The sequence below is a fragment of the Macaca mulatta genome, chromosome 14 (assembly GCF_049350105.2).
Source record: "Macaca mulatta isolate MMU2019108-1 chromosome 14, T2T-MMU8v2.0, whole genome shotgun sequence".
Classification (NCBI taxonomy): Eukaryota; Metazoa; Chordata; class Mammalia; order Primates; family Cercopithecidae; genus Macaca; species Macaca mulatta.
Genome location: NC_133419.1, coordinates 17,400,633 through 17,422,312, shown reverse-complemented (window position 1 = coordinate 17,422,312; position 21,680 = coordinate 17,400,633). Strand labels below are relative to the sequence as shown.

Sequence of the window (21,680 nt, the reverse complement as noted above, 5' to 3'; positions counted from 1 at the left end):
ACGATGGACATCTTGCTTCTGTGATTTCAGATTTCACTGCAGTGCTGTTACGTCTCGAAACACGTTCACCTGAACCGTTTGCTGTTGGGTGGATGGGGTTTGGGAGTGGGGCCGGGGAATTACCTGTTTGAAAATAATTTTGGGTGCTCATTTCTGGGACCCGTGTTCATTTTCTGTCTCTCTCTTTCCTTTTTCTATCAGGACCAGTATGTTTTCCTCAATCAGTGTGTTTTGGATATTGTCAGATCCCAGAAAGACTCCAAAGTAGATCTCATCTACCAGAACACAACTGCAATGACAATCTATGAAAACCTGGCACCCGTGACCACATTCGGAAAGACCAATGGTTACATCGCCTAATTCCAAAGGAGAAACCTTTCTGGAGTGAACCAGACCGTCGCACCCACAGCGAAGGCACAGGCCCCGATGTCGACATGTTTTTATATGTCTAATATCTTAATTCTTTGTTCTGTTTTGTGAGAACTAATTTTGAGGGCATGAAGCTGCACGTGACAGATGACAAATTGGGGCTGTCGGGGGCTGTGGATGGGTGGGGAGCAAATCACCTGCATTCCTGATGACCAATGGGATGAGGTCACTTTTCTTTTTTTTTTTTTTTCCCCCCTTGAGGATTGTGGAAAACCAGGAAAAGGGAGCTATGATTTTTTTTCCAAAACAATTTCTTTTTTAAAAAAGACTATTTTATATGGTTCACATGCTAAAGCCAGGATTGTGTTGGGTTGAATATATTTTAAGTATCAGAGGTCTATTTTTACCTACTGTATCTTGGAATCTAGCCGATGGAAAATACCTAATTGTGGATGATGGTTGCGCAGGGAGGGGTACGTGGCGCCTCTTCCGAATGGGTTTTCTATTTGAACATGTGCCTTTTCTGAATTATGCTTCCACAGGCAAAACTCAGTAGAGATCTATATTTTTGTACTGAATCTCATAATTGGAATATACGGAATATTTAAACAGTAGTTTAGCATCAGAGGTTTGCCTCCTCCGTAACATTTCTGTTCTCATTTGATCAGGGGAGGCCTCTTTGCCCTGACCCCACGTCCCCTGCCCCCTGTACATTTGTGCTCCATTTTTTCTTCCTTTTTCCCTCCCAGTTTTCTCCAAAGACTCTTCTGTTGGCAACATTTTCAGCCCATTGGTTGGGTGAGAATGGCGACTCAAATATCACCTTGAGAATTTCTGTGGGTGGGAATGGGAGAAGCAGAGGAATCCTACAGTGACAGAAATCCTTTTCCTGTCCCTGTATTATCCTTTTTCTCATGTCTGTATTTGGTATGAAGGATTATTTAAAGGTGCAATATGTGACTTAGTGATTCATGATGTTCTAGGTTTTTAGTAACGTTTTACTCAGGTTGGCATTTTAAGTGTCTGTGTCCGTGTGTATGTGTGTGTGTATGTTCAGAAGCGTGGCAATCTGTGAACACTTCAGCGTGAATTCAGCATCAGATTAATCCCTCCTTCCCCGAAGTCCACTGGCTTTTGTCTCTCTCTGCCGTGACACATATCGGAATCTACTGTGTATATATATATATATACTAAGCTCTCAAAAACAGTCATTCCAATGAATTGAGGTGTACAAAGTTTGAATTTGTATCAAAGATGTAATTATTATTTTTAAAACCTCTTTTCACTATACTGCTGCTGTAATTACTTTGATTTTTAAAATGTAGATTAATTTTTTTTTTTTTTTTGCTTCAGGTGTGTGTCCACCAAGAATTTCAGAATTTATGTGGATTTATTTTATTGGTACATAATCTGTAAACTTCTTAAGGCATTAACATGAAAAGATTTTTTTCTTCTTTTTTATTTTATATTGTGGCTCAGGTTATATTTTGAAGAAGTTTTGAGTTTAACCTCCAATAGGCAATGAAGTTGACAAGGTTTTATGAAGGAATAACCAAGTCCCTGGAGTCCTGTGGCTGTTTCCACAGTAATGCGTCCTGCTGTCAACAGGACAGGTGTGTTCTGTTGAGAATGGGAGCCGGCTCTTCCAGCCTCCTGGTCCCTCCTGACTCTGCCACGCCCCTCACCTCACTGGCACTTTGATAACTGACTGGACGTGTTAATGGGTCTCTTAGGGTTCTAAAGGGTGAACCGCACTTTTTAACGCCCTGGCTGTAGTTCAGAGGGTTAGTGCTGTATGCCTTTTATTTCCCTTTCCCTTTGAGGTACTGAAAGGATGAAAAGATGGTGTCGTGTTTTGGGGAGAATCTTACTTCTCAAATGGAAATTGCACTTTTTGCTGAATCCTTTGCATTTTTTTTTTTTTGGTAGTAAGCAGTTCATTGAGTATCAGGTCCCCAAAGGAATGAGTTAGCCAGGCTAGGGCGGGCCCTCTTGACCTAACTTCAGAGGGGGCCTTGGCTCAGTAGGGGTGAATCAGGGAAGCCACGCTGTCCTCGGGGCGTTGCATGAAGCTGGGCGTGGGCAGATTCCTCCCACACCTTCACACCGGCCTGCCTCCAACTCATGCAGATCTCGGAGCAGTCGGTACTTCATTCATAGGTCCCTGTTCAGGCAGCAGTTCTGTGGGCTGTGGTCCTCTCCCCTCCAGTGTGTCTGAAACCATTGTGATGGCTGGCAAATCCCAGGTAGCTCCTGAGCTCTGCTCTGCCCCCATCACTGCCACCGGGAAGTCAGAGGAAGGGACTTGTTGCTAAAAAATCCTTTAAAAGATTAAATCCTTTAAAAGATTAAAGCAACATAATTGTAAACACATTGTATAAAAATGCAAAACACAGTAACCCTCTTTCCTTCCGCCTGGTGTGGGCTTGGGAAATGGGCAAGCGGCCCCAGCGATCACGGGAGGAACTCTTGCGGCGGAGCGGTCTGGGATTCCAAATGGGCAGGTCACACGAAGGTCACGATGCTTCTCTGCATCCTGAAAAGGGCTGGGGACAGGGCCAGTGGGGGTGGTAAGGGTATTTATAGCACAGTGCTTGAAAAGGGAAGATTCATGTGTAACTATAAAGGACACACAGGCTGGGGGTTGGTCAGAGGCAAGAGGAGGGTGCCTCCGAGCTGCCTCAACCCCTCCCAGGAACAATGAGCTCAAATTGGAAGAGTCCAATGGAATCGGGGGGATGGTGTGAGCGCCCCTGCTCAGTCTTTGACAGTTGCATACAGAAAAGCAGCTGGTGTGGGTTTCGGTGTCAATGGAAGGGCCAAAGATGGGTGGCCGGCTCGTTTGGGGGATTCGGGCCATTGATAGCATCTCCCGGAAACCACCACTTCTTGCCTCCGAAGTCGAATCTAGTGATGATCTCGGCACCAGCAGGAAATGACATTTGGTGTCTGCCCACCGCGGCCATACTGTGACCTCCAGCCAGAGTTCCGCCGAATTGACTCCACTGGATTTGTGCTTTCTTGAGTCAGAGGCTCCCTGGGGTTAGGGATGGAGGGGCGGGGTCAGCGTTGCAGCGGATCGCGTTTGTTTTTCATCTGGGATGAAAAAGCCTGGTTCTCTTGAAATGCTTGATTGTACTTACTGAGCTAAACAAGCCTCGGTGACTGTGGTTGATTTGCCTCAAAAGTCTTAAGTTCTGGGTTTGCAGACTACTGTGTAGCAGCTGTGTGTTTAACATACTGTAGCTTTTTCTCCCTTGGGGGCACATATGAATAGGATGTGTTGATGTGGACTCTAAACTGTAATTTTCTTGTAACTATTTTGGAATGATGCATATTTCTAATGTTTGTTATACTTGTACAGAGTATTGCTGTTGGTTGCTTTTTTTTTTTTTAAGGAAAAAATGGCCTGAAAACATTTTTTTAAAGACTTACAAATACCAAATATAAAAAAAGTCAATGCATTATGCCTTTGCTTCTTTCTTTCTTCTTCTTTTTTTTTTTTTTCTTCTTACAATGTACCAAGCAGTTTACTGGCCTGCATTTTACTTGGGCATCCTTAACAAAAACATTTCTCTTTGGGATTTCCAGATTGTTTTAGTTTTCTAGGGCTGTTGGAACAAGTACCACCAACTGGTAGTTTAAACAACAGAGATTTTCTTCCTACAATTTTGGTGGCTGAGATCCAGGTGTGGGTAGGGTTGGTTTCCTATGAGGCCTTTTTTTTTTTTTTTTTTTTTTTTGGAGACAGAGTCTCACTCTGTTGCCCAGAGTGAGTGCAGAGTCATGATCTTGGCTCACTGCAACCTCCGCCTCCCGGGTTCAAGCGATTCTCCTGCCCCACCCTCCAGGGGCCTCTCTTTTTGGCTTACAGATGGCTGTCTTCTCCCCGTGCCTTCACATGGTCTTCCCTCTGCATGTCTGTGTCCTAATCTCCTCCTTTTTTTTTTTTTTTTTTTTTGAGATGGAGTCTTGTTCTGTTGTCCAGGCTGGAGTGCAGTGGCACGATCTCAGCTCACTGCAACCTCTGCCTCCTGGGCTCAAGTGATTCTCCCGCCTCAGCCTCCCGAGTAGCTGGGACTATGGGTGCCCATCACCACGCTCAGCTAATTTTTTTGTATTTTTAATAGAGGTGGGGTTTCACCATGTTGGTCAGGCTGGTGTCGAACTCCTGACCTCGTGATCCGCCTGCCTTGTCCTCCCAAAGTGCTGGGATTACAGGCGTGAGCCACCGCTCCCGGCCAATCTCCTTATAAGGGCACAAATCATACTGGATCAGGGCTCACCCTATTTACCTAATTTTACCTTAATTACCTCTTCAAAGACATTCTCTTCAAATGTAGTCAAATTCTGTTGTACTGGGGGTTGGGACTTGACCATATGAGTTTTGGAGGGGACCTAATTCAGCCTGTAACACATATTCAGGGCAATTTAGTGAAGAGGAGGCTTGGAAAAAGTGGTTGTGCATCTTAAGATTATGTGTGTTCCCAGAAGGTTGGAGGTATAAGTCTGCAGGTGGATGGATACCCAGTTGGTGGGGGGGATATGCAGGTCCCCTGGGATTTTTAGAGGGCTTTCATTGGTGGATGCAAGGAAGCCTAGAATTGCTGGGATACTGTGGCAATTAGGGTAGTTCTAATTTCATCCCTGTCTCTCTCATATGCGGATGCAAACTCTCAAACAGACTAAGAGTGCCAGGTGCGGTGGCTCATGCCTGTAATCCCAGGACTTTGGGAGGCTGAGCTGGGTGGATCACTTGAGGTCAGGAGTTTGAGACCAGCCTGGCCAACAGGGTGAAACCCCGTTTCTAGTAAAAATACAAAAATTAGGGCGCCTCTAATCCCAGCTACTTGGCAGGCTGAGGCAGGAGAATTGCTTGAACCCGGGAGGTGGAGGTTGCAGTGAACTGAGATCGCACCACTGCAGCCTGGCCAGCAGAGCGAGACTCTGTCTTGGGAAAAAAAACAAAACAAAACAGAAAAAAAACCAGACTAAGAGGATTTTGTTGTGAGATCTCTTTTGTGAGACAAATTCATGCATTCATTCAATTGTGATTTACTGAGTTCCTATCCTTTACCAGGCACTGTACCTCAGTGGCTGAGGGTTCAGTGGTGAACAAGACAGACAAAAATCTCTGCCTTCATGGAGTTTACATGCTGATAAAGGGAGACAGACAAGCAGTACATGTAAGTCAAATCTTGAGCATGTTAGAGGATGAAAACGTGAAGAAAAATGGCATTTCCTGTCCTGATGCACCAACTCATCAGTCTCACGCAGGCAGTGCAGTTATACCCTGTCAGGATGAAGGATCTTCTGCAACACGCCCTCCAAACAACCCCTGCTTTGGGGGAAGATGAGAGCGAGACAGTTTGGACAGCAGCAGTGCACACCTCATGGGCCTGCCAGAGACAGAGTGGAATGGAGATGAACTCCCGCCCTTGAGGAGAGCCTCAAGGGAGCGGCTGGGGCCTGGGAGATGCAGATGCCAAATGAATGCCAGGAACTACTAGAGGAGGTTTAAAGGAAGAGGTAACGGGCCCAGAGAATTATGAGTGGGTGACTTTTAGTGTTGAGATAAAGCGGGGCAGGTACAGGGCAGGAGACTACAGGCTTTGCTTGGAGAATGGCCAGGCTTCAGGTGATGGGAATCTGTGGAGCATGTGGGTGGGGGTGAGTGAGGTGAGTTGAGGCTGATAACTGTGGAAGGTGAATGTGCTCTAGGACTGTCTGTGTGGTTGGCTGAAACTGTCTCACCTTTTAAACACTGTGTGTGTGTGTATGTGTGCACATACACAGGTGTACGTATTGTCAACATTAAATAACAGACTGGCTGCAGTGGCTCACACCTGTAATCTCAGCACTTTGGAGGCTGAGGCAGGCATATCACCTAAGGTCAGGAGTTCCAGACCAGCCTGGCTGACATGGCGAAACCCTGTCTCTACTAAAAATACAAAAATTAGCCAGGCATGGTGGGGGGCGCCTGTAATCCCAGCTACTCAGCAGGCTGAGGCAGGAGAATTGCTTGAACCCGGGAGGTAGAGGTTGCAGTGAGCTGAGATCATGCCACTACACTCCAGCCTGGATGACAGAGGGAAAAAAGTAATAATAATAATTTTAAAAGTCTATTTCTTAACACAAGCAATTATAAACATAACCTGGAGGTATCTATCATGTGAAAGAAAACAACAAATTTTACCTATATCTGTGTTCCAGAGGCCTCCACTAAAGAGTATGGTATCGTTAGCTCTCCTGGGCTTTCTGCTTAGGGACAGCGCTTGGGCTGGGGATAAAGTATCCATCATCTTCCTGTTTTGATTGAGACCAAAGTTGTCCCAGAACTTTTCTGCCCACACTGGTGGTTTAGAGGAGGCACGGAGACACTGTATTGTGGACCTGTTATCCACATACTAAAAAAAAATAACCAAACGAGGCTACCCTGCAAAATAGCACAACATTCTCTGCCCCTAGCACTTAGTTTGCTAAAAACTGCCTTACCCAGGTATAGCCTAGGAACTGAGATATCATGGGAAAGAAAAACCAGATGATCACCTGTGGTCTTATAAAGTGTAAAGCTTAAGTGAGAAAAACAATAGAACTATAAGCAGAGAACAATCCCATTAAGAAATAAGTGTATAGAAGAAAAGAAACACAACTCTAGAATAATATAATAGTGGGATTAGGAGTGGATTTTTTTAAATTTTCACCTGTTTATAGTTTCTAATTTCTCCCAATGAATATGGAGTACTTATTTAAGAGTAACTAGTTTAAAACTTAGCACTTATCCCTCCTTGCCTCAAAAAAAAAAAAAAAAAAAAGAGGCTACAGTATATTTTAAAATTTACTAGTCAGGTTACAAAATTCTTTAAGCTGAGTGTGAACCCCAGGCTGTTTTTGGAGCACCCCCTGTTGCTGGGACTTTGTTAAAAATGAAAGCTCAGGTTTCGGACGTTAGATTCCGAGCTGTAAAGCTGTAGAAAACAAGGGGCTACCTCTTTGTTCCTGGCTGAGCGTGGTCTGCAAGAGTCCAGGGCCTCTTTGGTATCTGGAGAGTGGAGGGAGTAGGCAGAAAGAATAGAGAAGATTTAGGCTCCCAAGAGTTCATTTTAAATTTTTATTTATTTATTTATTTTGAGCCAGAGTTTTGCTCTTGTTGCCCAGGCTGGTGTGATCTCGGCTCACTGCAACCTCTGCCTCCTGGGTTCAAGTGATCCTCCTACCTCAGCCTCCCGAGTAGCTGGGATTACAGGCGCCTACTACCACTCCCGGCTAATTTTTTTTTTTTTTTTTTGAGACGGAGTCTAGCTCTGTCGCCCAGGCTGGAGTGCAGTGGCCAGATCTCAGCTCACTGCAAGCTCCGCCTCCCGGGTTTACGCCATTCTCCTGGCTCAGCCTCCCGAGTAGCTGGGACTACAGGCGCCTGCCACCTCGCCCGGCTAGTTTTTTTTTTTGTATTTTTTAGTAGAGACAGGGTTTCACCGTGTTAACCAGGATGGTCTCGATCTGCTGACCTTGTGATCCGCCCGTCTCGGCCTCCCAAAGTGCTAGGATTACAGGCTTGAGCCACTGCGCCCGGCCTTTTTTTTTTTTAAGTAGAGATGGGGTTTCACTATGTTGGCCAGTCTGGTCTCAAACTCCTGACCTCAGGAGATCCACCCACCTTGGCCTCCCAAAGTGCTGGGATTACAGGCGTGAGTCACGGCGCCTGGCCAAGCTTCCAAGTTCTGATAGCCATCCCATCCCTTCTGGGGTTTCACAGCTGTATTTGGGGCTGAATGTGGCAGATCTCTGGGGCCTCCAACATGAGAGCCTGGGCTTTACCTTCCTGCAGGCAGGTGAAGCCTCCTGACCCCAAAAGGTGAATCATGGCCCGCTGTTGGGGCCAGCAGTTTTGGATGATGCCACTAGATGGCGGCAGAGAACTGGGCTGTGGAAGCAATCCTTGGCTAGGCTGTGGCAGGGCAGTGGAGCACATAGGATTGGAAAAGGAACCAGGAGGTCCATAAGGGAAGGCTAAAAACCAACAACAGGGCAAAGGAAGCGCCCTTGCCAGCAGCTGGCAGCTTTCCGTATAATTTGTTACATATGTTCATGGTATAAAAATTTAGGAAAAGAAGGAAAATTAAAAAATCCTATGTTGTCACCATTCAACAAGATGGTCCCCAATAATCCTCCCGCCTGGTAGTCACACTTTTGTGTAGCGCCTCCTCCACTGTAGCAGGGTTGGTCTGTGTGACTGGTAGATTGCAGAGAGGTGATGGCATCGCACTTCTGAGATAAAACTGTGCAGTTTCTCTTTCTCTCTCTCTTGCTCTTTCTCTCTGCCTCCAGACCCCTCCCCTGCCTCTCTCTCTCCAAAACCAGCTGGCATGTTCTGAACAGCCTTGTGAGAGGCCCACGTGGTGGGCTTCTTCTGAACCTTCTGCCAACAGCTACGTGAATGGGCCTGGAAGCAGGTCAGCCTTCGGATGACAGCAGCCTTGGCCGGCAGCTTGACTGCAGCTCCTGGGAGACCCCGAGCCAGAGCCTGCCCAGACTCCCTGACTTGCAGAAAGCATCTGAGATGATAAATGTTTACTGTTTCAAACTGCTCTGTTTTGGGATAATTTGTTACACAAAAAGAGATAACTAATATAGGCTAATACATCCCACCACATAGGTAATACCACTCTTAACATTTTACTATAAATAATTCTGTAACCTTTAGAATTCTCACAAACACACCACACCCACTCACCCACCCACCCACACACACACACACACACACACACACCCCATATATGCATACATGCATACATCTTCATGTATTTGCTTTCATCTTTTTGCAAAACTGGAACCAAACATGTTCATATTTCTTTTTAAGATTAACATACTTCTTTGAGTAATATTTCTATTGAAGTGTGATACAGACAGAAAAATGCACTAAGCCTAGGTTGGCAGTGTGAGGAATTTTCCAAAAATGAACACACCTGTATAACCAGCACCCAAATAAAAAAAGTATATATGACCGGCATGCCATAAGCCACCTTGGTGCCCCCTTTCAGCCACCCCCTGGCAAAACGAACCACTATCCTGGCTGCTAACCTCTTGAGTTGGTTCTGTGCTCAATTTTTTTAAACGTGCTTCTTTTTTAAAATTAAAAAATCTTATTTTTAGAGATGAGGCCTCACTCTGTCATGCAGGCTGCAGTGCAGTGGCACCGTCATGGCTCGCTAGCTTCAGACTCCTGGGTTCAAGTGATCATCTCACCTCAGCCTCCTGAGTAGCCGGGACTACAGGTGTGTGCCACCACACCTGGCTAATGAAACTTGCTTTTTTTTTTTTTCTTTTTTTTTGGGACGGAGTTTCACTCTTGTTGCCCAGGCTGGAGTGTGATGGCATGATCTCGGCTCACTGCAGCCTCTGCCTCCTGGGTTCAAGCAATTCTTATGCCTCAGCCGCCCAAGTTGGGATCACCTGTTCGAGTCTCCCACTTAGCGAGGGCCACACATGCAGGATCTAAGGAATTCTGTGTTTCCACAGCTGCAGCCTTGGGTGTGAGACCAGGTGTCGTGTCATGAGACCAATTTTGTCATGTCAAAATGGCATGCTCAGGTGTCATGGTTGTCTTGGATAACCTGATCCAGACCTGTAGGCCCTGATCCTGCAAGCCTTGGCAGTGTGAGGGTCCGTCTGAGGCATTTCATGTTCCCTGACATGGGCCATAGACTCCACGGGAAGAATCTGTGAAGGCCCTTTCAACAAATCCACTGATCCCATCCACTCCACCTGGCGTGGATGCTTGCTTACTTCCAGAACCTTTGGAGGGAGGCAGATGGCATGGCTCTTTCTTGGAAAGTTTGGAAGGCCACCATGGGCAAGAGGGGACAGACACATGCCTCTTGTGACCTCACAGGTCAGCCTAGGACCTGTGACAGTGACAGGGAGACAGGTTTGGCTCAACACAAGGAAGGGCCTTTTGAGGCACAAACTCCCCTAAGGGGCCAGCCCTCTCATGGGAGTAGCTCAGGGCAGAAGGCTTGGCCTTGGCCACTGGGAAGGCCTCTTTCCTGGACTGTGACTGGTGAGTTTGTGCCTCCCTCTGCTCTGCCTCCTAGTGTGATGTTGTTGGTCCTGGTGTCAGTGAGATGGAACGAAGGCATCAGAGAACAAGACGGATCTGCCCTTTGAATTTGCTTCTGATGGGGAGGGGGTCATCTCAGTCATTTCATAGTAACCAGCTGAGGCAGGAGGGCACCTGGGGTGGTGGATGGGACATGGCTGTGTCCCAACTACCAGCCTGCCTCTACTACATTCTGCTCAGAATCCACCCTCAGCCATAATAAACCACTTACACTTGATTTTCTATACAAGAGATTGTTGGATATAAAATGCTTCAGGAATAAATACTCAGTGCCGTGAAGTAAAACCAGCACTCAGGCAAAAGTTTAATTTTCTCAGCAAGGCAATTTACTTCTGCAGAATGGTGTCACTTGTGTCCGTCAAAATCACAAGAGCACAGAGAACAAAGGAGACCAGGGAGTTTTTATCCTTAACACAGTGTCACTCCCCCATGGTCTGGGGTCAGACTGCAAAATCCGAGCTGACCCAATTGGCCACTTGTACATATTTTCCTAAATATAGAAGGGGTGAGGGATGTGAGGTACAGAGGTACAGCATATGAGACGTGCAGTTTTGGGGGAACAATGGGTAGAGGTCACCAAGGGAACAGATATGAGTTATTGATTAGCGCTAACGGGAATGGGGTAGACTGTTTACGGTAACTAGGGGCAAGGAAGAACAAGAAAGTTGAGTTTGAGAACAAAGGATAAGGAAGTTAACAGGCTAAATCCTTTGAAGAGAAACTCAGAAAGATTTATTGTATCTTACAAGATTATCTTCCTTTTGCTCAAATTCTTGTATCCTTCCCCCTTTCCTTGGCCAAACTCTGCTTTAGGCATTCCTCACTCTAGAAAGCCTTCTCTTACTCTTTTCTATTTAGACTGTGCTACCATAGAATCTCACACATGCCCTTGGGGCCCAGCTGGCTCTCCCACATAGAGCTGTTGTCAACGTTAAGAGAAAAGGTAATGTCTGGAACACAGTAAGTAATAAGTAAATGTTGGCTACTATTTTTATCATAGCATTTGGAACACAGGATTGTAATTGTGGCTTTACAATTCTGTGGGGCAGGAGCTATTTCTCATTTATCCCTGTATACCCAGAGACCAGCACACAGCCTGGCATCTGGATACACAGTGCGTTTGCTGAATGCATGCATGCCTGAGTACAAGAATACATGGATGGAGCAGGCCTTCTCCACCATAGTACAGTTACAGGGTGTCAGGAAGAGCCTTCCAGCCAAACACTTGTATTGCATAAAATTCCAACCTTGGAGGAGGAGGACAAGCTGATGTTCACGAGTGCCTGCTCTGGGTGGGGCTTGACACTGTCGAGCATTGACAGATGTTCTATTAATCCTAGGAGATGAATTTGTTGCGGGTTCCAAAATGTGCCCTGCAGCTCAGCAGAGTACCCTCAGAACAGCACCCTGGATCATTTGGGGCCAATCTCATCTTGCTTTCATGCCCCTTCCTGCTGATGGCGAAGGGCTGTGGAAAGCATGGACTTGTCTGTTAAAGGCGATTCAGTATTTTCTGGTTAAAAACTGTTTTTCTTTTTTTTTTTTTGAGACGGAGTCTCGCTCTGTCGTCCAGGTTGGAGTGCAGTGACCGGATCTCAGCTCACTGCAAGCTCTGCCTCCTGGGTTTACGCCATTCTCCTGCCTCAGCCTCCCGAGTAGCTGGGACTACAGGCACCCGCCACCTCACCCAGCTAGTTTTTTGTATTTTTTAGTAGAGACAGGGTTTCACTGTGTAGGCCAGGATGGTCTCGATCTCCTGACCTCATGATCCGCCTGTCTTGGCATCCCAAAGTGCTGGGATTACAGGCTTGAGCCACCGTGCCCGGCCTAAAAACTGTTTTTCACACAGGAACAGAAAACCAAATACCACACGTTCTCACTTGTAAGTGGGAGCTAAATGATGAGAACACATGGACACATACAGGGTAACAACACATGCTAGGGCCTGCTTGAGGGTGGAGGCTGGGAGGAGGGAGAGGATCAGGAAAAATAACTAGTGGATACCAGACTTAATACCCACCTGGGTAATGAAATAATCTGTACAACAAACCCCCGTGACACGTTTACCTGTACAACAAAATTGCACATGGATCTCTGAACTTAAAAGTTAAAAAAAAAAAAAACAATTGTTTTTTAGGCTAACTCAGGTTCTCTTTGGTAAATGCTCAGTCTTGAAAGTTTTCTCCATCCACTCTCCTCTTTTGATTATTTTCAAATTTTTAAATTTTTTTGAGATGGGGTCTTGCAATGTTGCCCACGCTGGTCTTGAACTCCTGGGCTCAAGTGATCCTCCCTCCTCGGCCTCCTGAGTAGCTGGGATGACAAGCGTTGGCCATCGTGCCTGGCTTCCTTTGTTTTTTTTTTTAAGATGGAGGCTAGAGGAGGGGGAAGCCTGTGTCTTCTCATAGCGGTGGGGTGGAAACCCTTCTGGTCTTCAGGCCATTCTGTGGCTTTCACTGGCTCTTGCTGATATATCCTACCCTGCGTGTCTCCAGGTGTTGCCTGTTATTGCTGAATCTGATGGAGACGAAATGAGTCTCCCTTTCCCCTTGGCCATGTTTGTTGCTCCTGGCCGTGGACTCTGTCATTACAGAGGATTAATTAATCATTAATTAATGAATGTCCTCAATCAATTATTGAGGACCCTGCTTTAGGCTGCCTCCTTGTCTGGACCTCAAGTTTCATGGTCTGTGTGGCTGCTCAGCATCCCTGGGATAGGGTACATGGGAAGTTCCCGGTCTCTCGCACATGCACACTGCAGCTCTGCTTTCACTGATGCAGCTCTGCTGCTCCTGTGCTGTGCTGGAAGTGGGGCAAAGCTCCTATCTGGATGTTCTCAACATCTTTTTCAGCCTTATCTGGAATTTCTTCCTGACTTTTTGTTGCCTTGAGTCCCAGTTCCCCTGCAAGAGGGTGGGATGCTGGGATGGATCTTTGTCAGGGGCCCAGGTGGTGTCCTCAGGGCCTCTAGTTTCATCCTCGCTGAATGTCTCTTTCCACTGCATATTCAGCCAGAGCCTCTTCATGCCCTCCCTGTTTTATCCTCAGTTTTCTCTACCCTCGGTTACAATAAAATTGTGTGCTCAGATTCTGAGCTTTCCTCTTAAAAAAAAAGTTTTTTTAAAGACAGGGTCTTGCTATGTTCCCAGGCTAGAATGCGGTGGTGCAAACCTGGCTCAGGCTCACTGCAGCCTTGACCTCCTGGGCTCAGGGCTCAAGCAATCCTCCCACCTCGGTCTCTCGAGTACCTGGGACCACAGGTGCACATCGCCATGTCTGGCAATTGTTTTTTTTTTTTTTTTGTAGAGACAGGTTCTTGCCATGTTGCCCATGCTGGTCTCAAATTCCTAGGCTCAAACGATCCTCCTGCGTTGGCCTCTCAAAGTACCGGGACTATGCTTTGAGCCACTGCACCTGGACATTCTCTGGATAAGTAAAGACAGTTTTTTGAAATTTAGAAATCCCTTTCTCTTTCCACTAAACTTGGCTTTCCAGATTATTTTCACATGAGAGGTTCAAAAAAGTCTATTTTAACAGTTATAACCAAACTAGAACTTTTTATAGCCAGGGCCTGCCCTCCACATAAAATATTAAAATTATTATAGACCTCTGAGTTTGACACACACACACACATACATATATATACACATTTCGAGACAGGGTCTCACTCTGTTGCCCAGGCTAGAGTGCAGTGGCACGATCTCGGCTCACTGCAGCCTCTGCCTCTCGAGTTCAAGCGATTCTCATGTCTCAGCCTCCCAAGTAGCTGGGATTACAGATGCATGCCACCATGCCTGGCTAAGTTTTTGTATTTTCAGTAGAGATGGGGTTTCACCATGTTGGCCAGGCTGGTCTTGAACTCCTGACCTCAGGTGATCCTCCCACCTTGGCCTTCCAAAGTGTTGGGATCACAGGCGTGAGCCATTGCACCCAGCCATATCTGTTGGTTTGATGGGAGGGAAGCAGAAGGAACAAAGCATAGATTGGTTTAGCAGGAAAATGCAACAATCATCAATTTCTGTCAGCCCCTGTGAAGTCCTTATTAAAAAAGTGGAAATAATTAGTATCTTGCCAAAGCCACACAGCTAGTAAATGGCAAGCCTGGGAATTGAGCTCCCATCTATTTGGCTTAAAAATCTGGGCTCTCTCCATGACTCCACCCCAGCTTTGCAAGAGGGAGTTACTCCTAAGATGCAGCTTTCAGATGCTGACATTCCTGCTGACTTAGCATAAGTAGCAGGGTCAGGAGACACAGGATCACTTGGGAGCAGAGAAGCTGGGAAGAGGAAAAGGAAAACCTAGGAAAGGGGTTGGTCGGGGAAGAGAAATGTGAAAGGTACCTGGCAGACTCGCGGGACTGGCAGGGAGGTGGGTTTAGGTACAAGCTTTAGGCTTTGGCATTAGATGGTCCTGGCTGACCATCTGCTAGGTGTGATGCTGCAGGCAAGCCACCCCACCTCTTTGAATCTCTGGTTCTTCATCTGCAAACTGAGAACCATGATAGCATTTATTTATAGTTTTAAATGAGATAGTGTGTGCATTTTCAAGATGAACTGCTAGCCTTTATATAGACAGAGGCAGAAAGTTTCCTTGGAGTAGTGTCTCTGTTCTAGGAAGTTAACTGAATGCCCTGTTTAACAGTCCAGAGACTGTGATGTAGGAACCTATTATGTGTTTCCTGAGGCAGACTACTCTCCCCTGGGTAGAGATGGATTTTCATCCAGAGCAAGGGGCTTTCAGGAAAGGAAGGGATGAGACCCTGTCTTTTGTTTTGTTTTTGAGATGGAGTCTCACTCTGTCACTCAGGCTGGAGTGCAGTGGTGCAATCTTGGCTCACTGCAACCTCTGCCTCCCAGGTTCCAGCAATTCTCCTGCCTCAGCCTTCCGAGTAGCTGGGATTACAGGTGCCCACCACCATGCCTGGCTAATTTTTGTATTTTTAGTAGAGACAGGGTTTCACCATGTTGGCCAGGCTGGTCTCGAACTCCTGACCTTGGGTGATCTGCCCACCTCGGCCTCCCAAAGTGCTGGGATTATAGATGTGAGCCACCATGTCCAGTGAGACCCTGTCTTTTGCTCTCTGAGATTTGCAATTAAGGAAACCTATTTTGGTGGTTCAGGGAGATGTTCACTATGATCCATCTGCCTAGAAGAATATTAAAAGCCCCAAGGGGATCCTACCATGAGGGAAAGGGGTACCTGTGTTGATGCTGTAGGCTCAGGACTGAGGTTTGCATAGGAGGCTTGATTTGGTGCAGCATGTGCTGGAGCTGGAAGCTTCTCTGGATCCAACCATCCTAGACCACTGTGTTTGGGGATCAATAGCTGAGCATGTGAGAATGAACAAAGAGAACAATGACCTTGGAGCACAAGTATGGAAGCTAACCATGGCATGGCGGAAGTCAGACCTGCAGCAGCATTGCTGTAGCAGTGGGCAGAAGACACATGCTCACCAGATTATATGGGACCAACTGCATGGTAATGACTGAAAACAAGGATTGGTCAGATTTTTAATGTCCTCTCTTTCCACATGACTTTTTGGAAGCAGGAGTCCTTTCGACTGAGTGTTCCTGGGAAGTTCTTGGACAATTTGGGATGTAGATGGGGTCTGGCATTGTGTGAGAGAGAATGGACTTCCTGACAATAAGACAGGTGAGGCCTTGAGCTGTTATTTGGATTAAAAAAAAAAAGATGTGATTTAATTTTTATTAAATTAAATTTAATTTAATAAAATAGATTGTAGGAATTGGAGTAAATTAATGGCTGCATAATAAACAACCCCTTGATCTCAATGGCCTATTCTCATACCCCAGTTTCATGTGGTTGGCAGCCACTCAAGAAGCTAGACTGGTAGGGGTTGTACAACCTTAACCTAAACCTCTCAAGTGTTGCGGGAAGTCAGGGACCCCAAATGGAGGGACCAGCTGGAGTCGTGCCAGAGGAACATAAATTGTGACGATTTCATGGACATTTGTCAGTTCCCAAATAATACTTTTGTAATTTCTTACGCCTGTTTTACTTTATTCTCGTAATCCTGTTATCTTCATAAGCTGAGGATGTAGGTCACCTCAGGACCACTATGATAATTATGTTAACTGTACAAATTGATTGTAAAACGTGTGTTTGAACAATATGAAATCAGTGCACCTTGAAAAAGAACAGAATAACAGCGATTTTTAGGGAACAAGGGAAGACAACCATAAGGTCTGACTGCCTGCAGGGTCGGGCAAAAAGAGCCATATTTTTCTTCTTGCAGAGAGCCTATAAACGGACGTGCAAGTAGGGAAGATATCACTAAATTATTTTCCTAGCAAGGAATATTGATATTAATACTCTGGGAAAGGAATTCATTCCCTGGGGGGAGGTCTATAAATGGCCACTCTGGGAATGTCTGTCCTATGCGGTTGAGTTAAGGACTGAGATATGCCCTGGTCTCCTGCAGTACCCTCAGGCTTATTAGGATTGGGAAACTCCATCCTGGTAAATTTTTGGTCAGACTGGTTCTCTGCTCTCAAACCCTGTTTTCTGTTAAGATATTTATCAAGACAATACATGCACCGCTAAACATAGACCCTTATCAGGAGTTCTGCCTTTTGCCCTTTGTCGTGTTTCCTCAGCAGTATGTGATCTTTGTTCTGCTTTTTGCCCTTTGAAGCATGTGATCTTTGTACCTACTTCCTGTTCGTACACCCCTCCACTTTTGAAATCCTTAATAAAAACCTGCTGGTTTTGAGGCTCAGGTGGGCCTCACGGTCCTCCCAGTATATGATGTCACCCCTGGTGGCCCAGCTGTAAAATTCCTCTCTTTGTGCTCTTTCTCTTTATTTCTCAGCCGGCCGACACTTATGGAAAATAGAAAGAACCTATGTTGAAATATTGGGGGCAGGTTTCCTCAATACTCAAGGTCACCCAAAGTGTCACCATTCAGCTGGTAGACAAAGAAGAGAAGGCCAAAGACAATGTGTGGGCGGTTTTTATGGACAAGTTGGAAAGTGACATACAGTCGATTTTCTGTATTCACTGGTTCTGCCTTCGCAGATTCAACCAGTTGCAGATTGAAAATATTTGGAGAAAAATATCCATCAATAAAACCCACAAACATTTAAAATAAAAAATAAAAATAATAGCAATATAATAATGAAACATAAAATAAAAGATACAATATAACAACCATTTAGATAGCATTTGCACTGTATTAGGTATTATAAGTAATCTAGATGATTTAAGGTCACAGGAGGATGTGCATAGTTTATATGACAACGCGACACCACTTTATATAAAGAACTTGAGCATCCATACATTTTGGTGTCCACCAGCGTCCTGGAACCAATCCCTTGTGGATACCAAGGGACATCTGTGTATGACTCTCATCCACATTCCATTGATAGGGAAACGGTATTTAGCTGCATGCCCAGGAAGAAGATAACTGGATGTTGGTGGGTATTGGCATTCTCTGCCACGTGTGTCAGGAGGTTGAATAAAGTGCTCAGCCCAGGGTCCAGTGCACAGCAGGGATTCCATAAATGGCAGTGTCCTTTCCGCTTCCAGAGCAACCTGTGTGGGGAAGGAGTAGAGGAGAAATGAATGGCCTCTGTTTTTCTGCATTGGCACAGTGGCCCAGCTGCTTCCAAATGTGTTGTTATGGACCTTAAAGGGGTGCTAGTTAAAGATTATGTCTTAATTTTGGCCCGCAGTAAGGTTACAGGAGGAATCTGGAACCCTAAGTCCTGGCTTATCAGTGACCTGAACATTTAGTGAGAATGTTTTTTCCTAGCCTCCAATCATGCCTTTAATTATGTAGCTGGAGCTGCTGAGAATCTCAGGGAGGTAAAAGAAGTTCTCAGGTAGCTCTGAAGAACCCCTTAGAGGATGACATTAATTTGCTTCTTTGAAAACTTTTCCTAACTCTCTGCCTCAGCTCCTTAGGGTATAATTAGTTGCTAAAGGCTGTCACCATGCCATAAAACCTGGGTGCGGGCCCAGAGGGCAGAGGGCTGAATGATCATCAAAACTTACAGAAAGAAGAACTAATTGGCCCCTTTTCTTCCCTTGATGATCCCTGTAGCAGCAGAGAACATTTTCCACTAAATTCAAAGAGGTCAATGTCTGAGTTATGGAGGGTTGGTGGAAACACCTGAATATGTGGATTCAATCTACAAGTTTTTTTTTTTTTTTCATTTACAGTATTATGTTTTGCAACTTGCTTTTTTGGTTAACTAACAATATATTTTGGAGCTTTTTCAATGTCAGTATATGTAGATGTATCCATTCTTTTAACTTTTTCATAGTATTTTATTTTACACATGCACCAAAATGTGTGTGTGTATGTATCAATCTCAAGATTGAGCTAATTATACTCTTTGCTTCATCACTGATCCATGTACAGTCTCATTTGTTTATTTATTTTGTCTTTATTCTTTTTTTCTGTTTTTCTTTTTTGAGATGGAGTCTCACTCTGTTGCCCAGGCTGGAGTGCAGTGACACAATCTCAGCTCACTGCAACCTCTGCCTCCTAGGTTCAAGTGATCCTCCTGCCTCAGCCTCCTGGGTAGCTGGGATTACAAGCATGTGCCACCAAGCCCAGCTAATTTTTGTAGTTTTAGTAGAACATAGGGTTTCACCATATTGGCCAGGCTGGTCTTGAACTCTGACTTCTAGAGATCCGTCAGCCTTGGCCTCTCAAAGTGCTGGCATTACAGGTGTGAGCCACCACGCCTGGCCTGTCTTCATTCTTCTCTTATCTCCCACATCTTCCATATAAGCAACGTTCCATTGTGTTTAGGTAGACCTTTTTTGGGTACAATGCAAATAATGTTTTATATGATAAGCAATGCTGCAGTGTCTTTGTATACATCACTGTTGGGCCATTTGCAATATTACTTCAGGAGAGGTAAACAGGAGAATTGCTGGCTCACTGGGATGCACATTACATTTTCAAGGAGGAGGCCAAATTGTCCTGCTAGAAAGCTGAACAACTCAGTTTGTTATGTTAGGATAGGTCATGGCAGCAGATGGTCCAGAAAACTCCAAGGGCTTAATCAACATCAGGTGGCGGTGCTGAGTAGTGTCAGGTTGGTGGGTGGCGGTTCTCTTGTCATTCAAGAATATCAGCTAAGGTCTCTGCATTATCTGCACCCAGGCAGGGTTTGGAGTGTGTGCACAGGAGGCTTTTATGGTCAGGCCTGCACGTGACTCACATCACTTCTCAGGTTCTATTGGATAGGACTTATTTACCTGCACTCCTGACTGCATTAGTGGTCAGCAATGTTGTCTAGCTGTGTGCCTAAACGAGGCGGGGAGAGTGCTTTGGTGGACAATTAGTGGCCTCTGACCCAGTTATTAACTTACAGGCTATCTTAGACCATTTGTGTTACTATAAAGAAATACCTGTGACTGAGTAATGTGAACTAAGCTCTGATTTCTTTTTTATCTAGCCCAAATTCCTATCTAAGGGGTCTGGGGATTGATGCCCTACAAACCACAAATTCTCATCAGATGGGTTTTATTTAACCCTATATATCATGACTTACTTTCCAATCTGACTCTGGCATAACATTATGTGACAAAGAACAAAACCAAAATATTTTCCAAAACATGTTTCTTTGGCTTGTTTTGAAATGGTCCTGTGAAGCTGTCCTTTGTGGGGAAAAATGTGCATCTACAAATAATCTTTAATAACATAGCTAGATCTTTTTCTTCCATGCCCTCCCAATTCTGAAGAGATTAAGTAAGAGTCTATCACCTTTTAGATATCTGAATAGGAAACATTTGTCATTTATTGTCTCTAAGGGCAGTCACTAAGATTTCAAAAGAACCTTGGTCTCTGCAATCTTTTATCTTAACAGGAACATTTCCTGTTAAGGAAATCGTGTTAAGGATTCCCTCTTTTTCTATTCATTAGAATAGTTTCAGAAGGAATGGTGCCAGCTCCTCTTTGTACCTCTGGTAGAATTTGGCTGTGAATCATCTGGTCCTGGATGTTTTTTGGTTGGTAGGCTCTTAATTATTGCCTCAGTTTCAGATATTGGTCTATTCAGGGATTCAACTTCTTCCTGATTTTGTCTTGGGAGGGTGTATGTGTCCAGGAATTTATCCATTTCTTCTAAATTTTCTAATTTATTTGCATAGAGGTGTTTATAGTATTCTCTGATGGTAGTTTGTATTTCTGTGGGATTGGTGGTGATATCCCCTTTATCATTTTTTATTGCATCTATTTGATTCTTCTCTTTTTTCTTGTTTATTTGTCTTGCTAGTAGTCTATCAATTTTGTTGATCTTTTCAAAAAACCAGCTCCTGAATTCATTGATTTTTTGGAGGATTTTTGTGTCTCTATCTCCTTCAGTTCTGCTCTGATCTTAGTTATTTCTTGCCTTCTGCTAGCTTTTGAGTGTGTTTGCTCTTGCTTCTCTAGTTCTTTTAATTGTGATGTTAGGGTGTCAATTTTAGATTTTTCTGCTTTCTCTTGTGGGCATTTAGTGCTATAAATTTTACTCTATACACTGCTTTAAATGTGTCCCAGAGATTCTAGTATGTTGTGTCTTCATTCTCATTGGTTTCAAAGAACATCTTTATTTCTGCCTTCATTTTGTTATGTTCACAGTAGTCATTCAGGAGCAGCTTGTTCAGTTTCCATGTAGTTGACTGGTTTTGAGTGAGTTTCTTAATCTTGAGTTCTAGTTTGATTGCACTGTGGTCTGAGAGACAGTTTGTTATAATTTCTGTTCTTTTACGTTTGCTGAGGAGTGCTTTACTTCCAACTTTGTGGTCAATTTTGGAATAAGTGCGATGTGGTGCTAAGAAGAATGTATATTGTATTGATTCAGGGTGGAGAGTTCTGTAGATGTCTGTTAGGTTTACTTGGTGCAGAGCTGGGTTCAATTCCTGGATATCCTTGTTAACTTTCTGTCTTGTTGATCTGTCTCATGTTGACAGTGGAGTGTTAAAGTCTCCCATTATTACTGTGTGGGAGTCTAAGTCTCTTTGTAGGTCTCTAAGGACTTGCTTTATGAAGCTGGGTGTTCCTGTATTGGGTGCATATACATTTAGGATAGCTAGCTCTTCTTGTTGAATTGATCCCTTTACCATTATGTAATGGCCTTCTTTGTCTCTTTTGATCTTGGTTGGTTTAAAGTCTGTTTTATCAGAGATTAGGATTGCAACCCCTGCTTTTTTTTGTTTTCCATTTGCTTGG

At 44.8% G+C, this 21,680-nt stretch overlaps 1 protein-coding gene across 2 annotated transcripts in view; it reads left to right on the top strand.

Annotated features, from left to right (window-relative positions):
- The window catches only part of PTPRJ (protein tyrosine phosphatase receptor type J), a 191,775-nt gene extending 187,942 nt beyond the window's left edge, over positions 1-3,833 (top strand). For both annotated transcript variants that reach the window (XR_013403806.1, XM_028833425.2), the window contains one exon: positions 202-3,833. Coding sequence is in view for 1 of the 2 variants with exons in the window: in XM_028833425.2 (XP_028689258.2) it covers positions 202-360 (159 nt within the window). In the remaining variant the exon portion in view is untranslated. The remainder of the gene's footprint in view (positions 1-201) is intronic.
- The last annotated feature ends 17,847 nt before the right edge of the window (positions 3,834-21,680 follow it).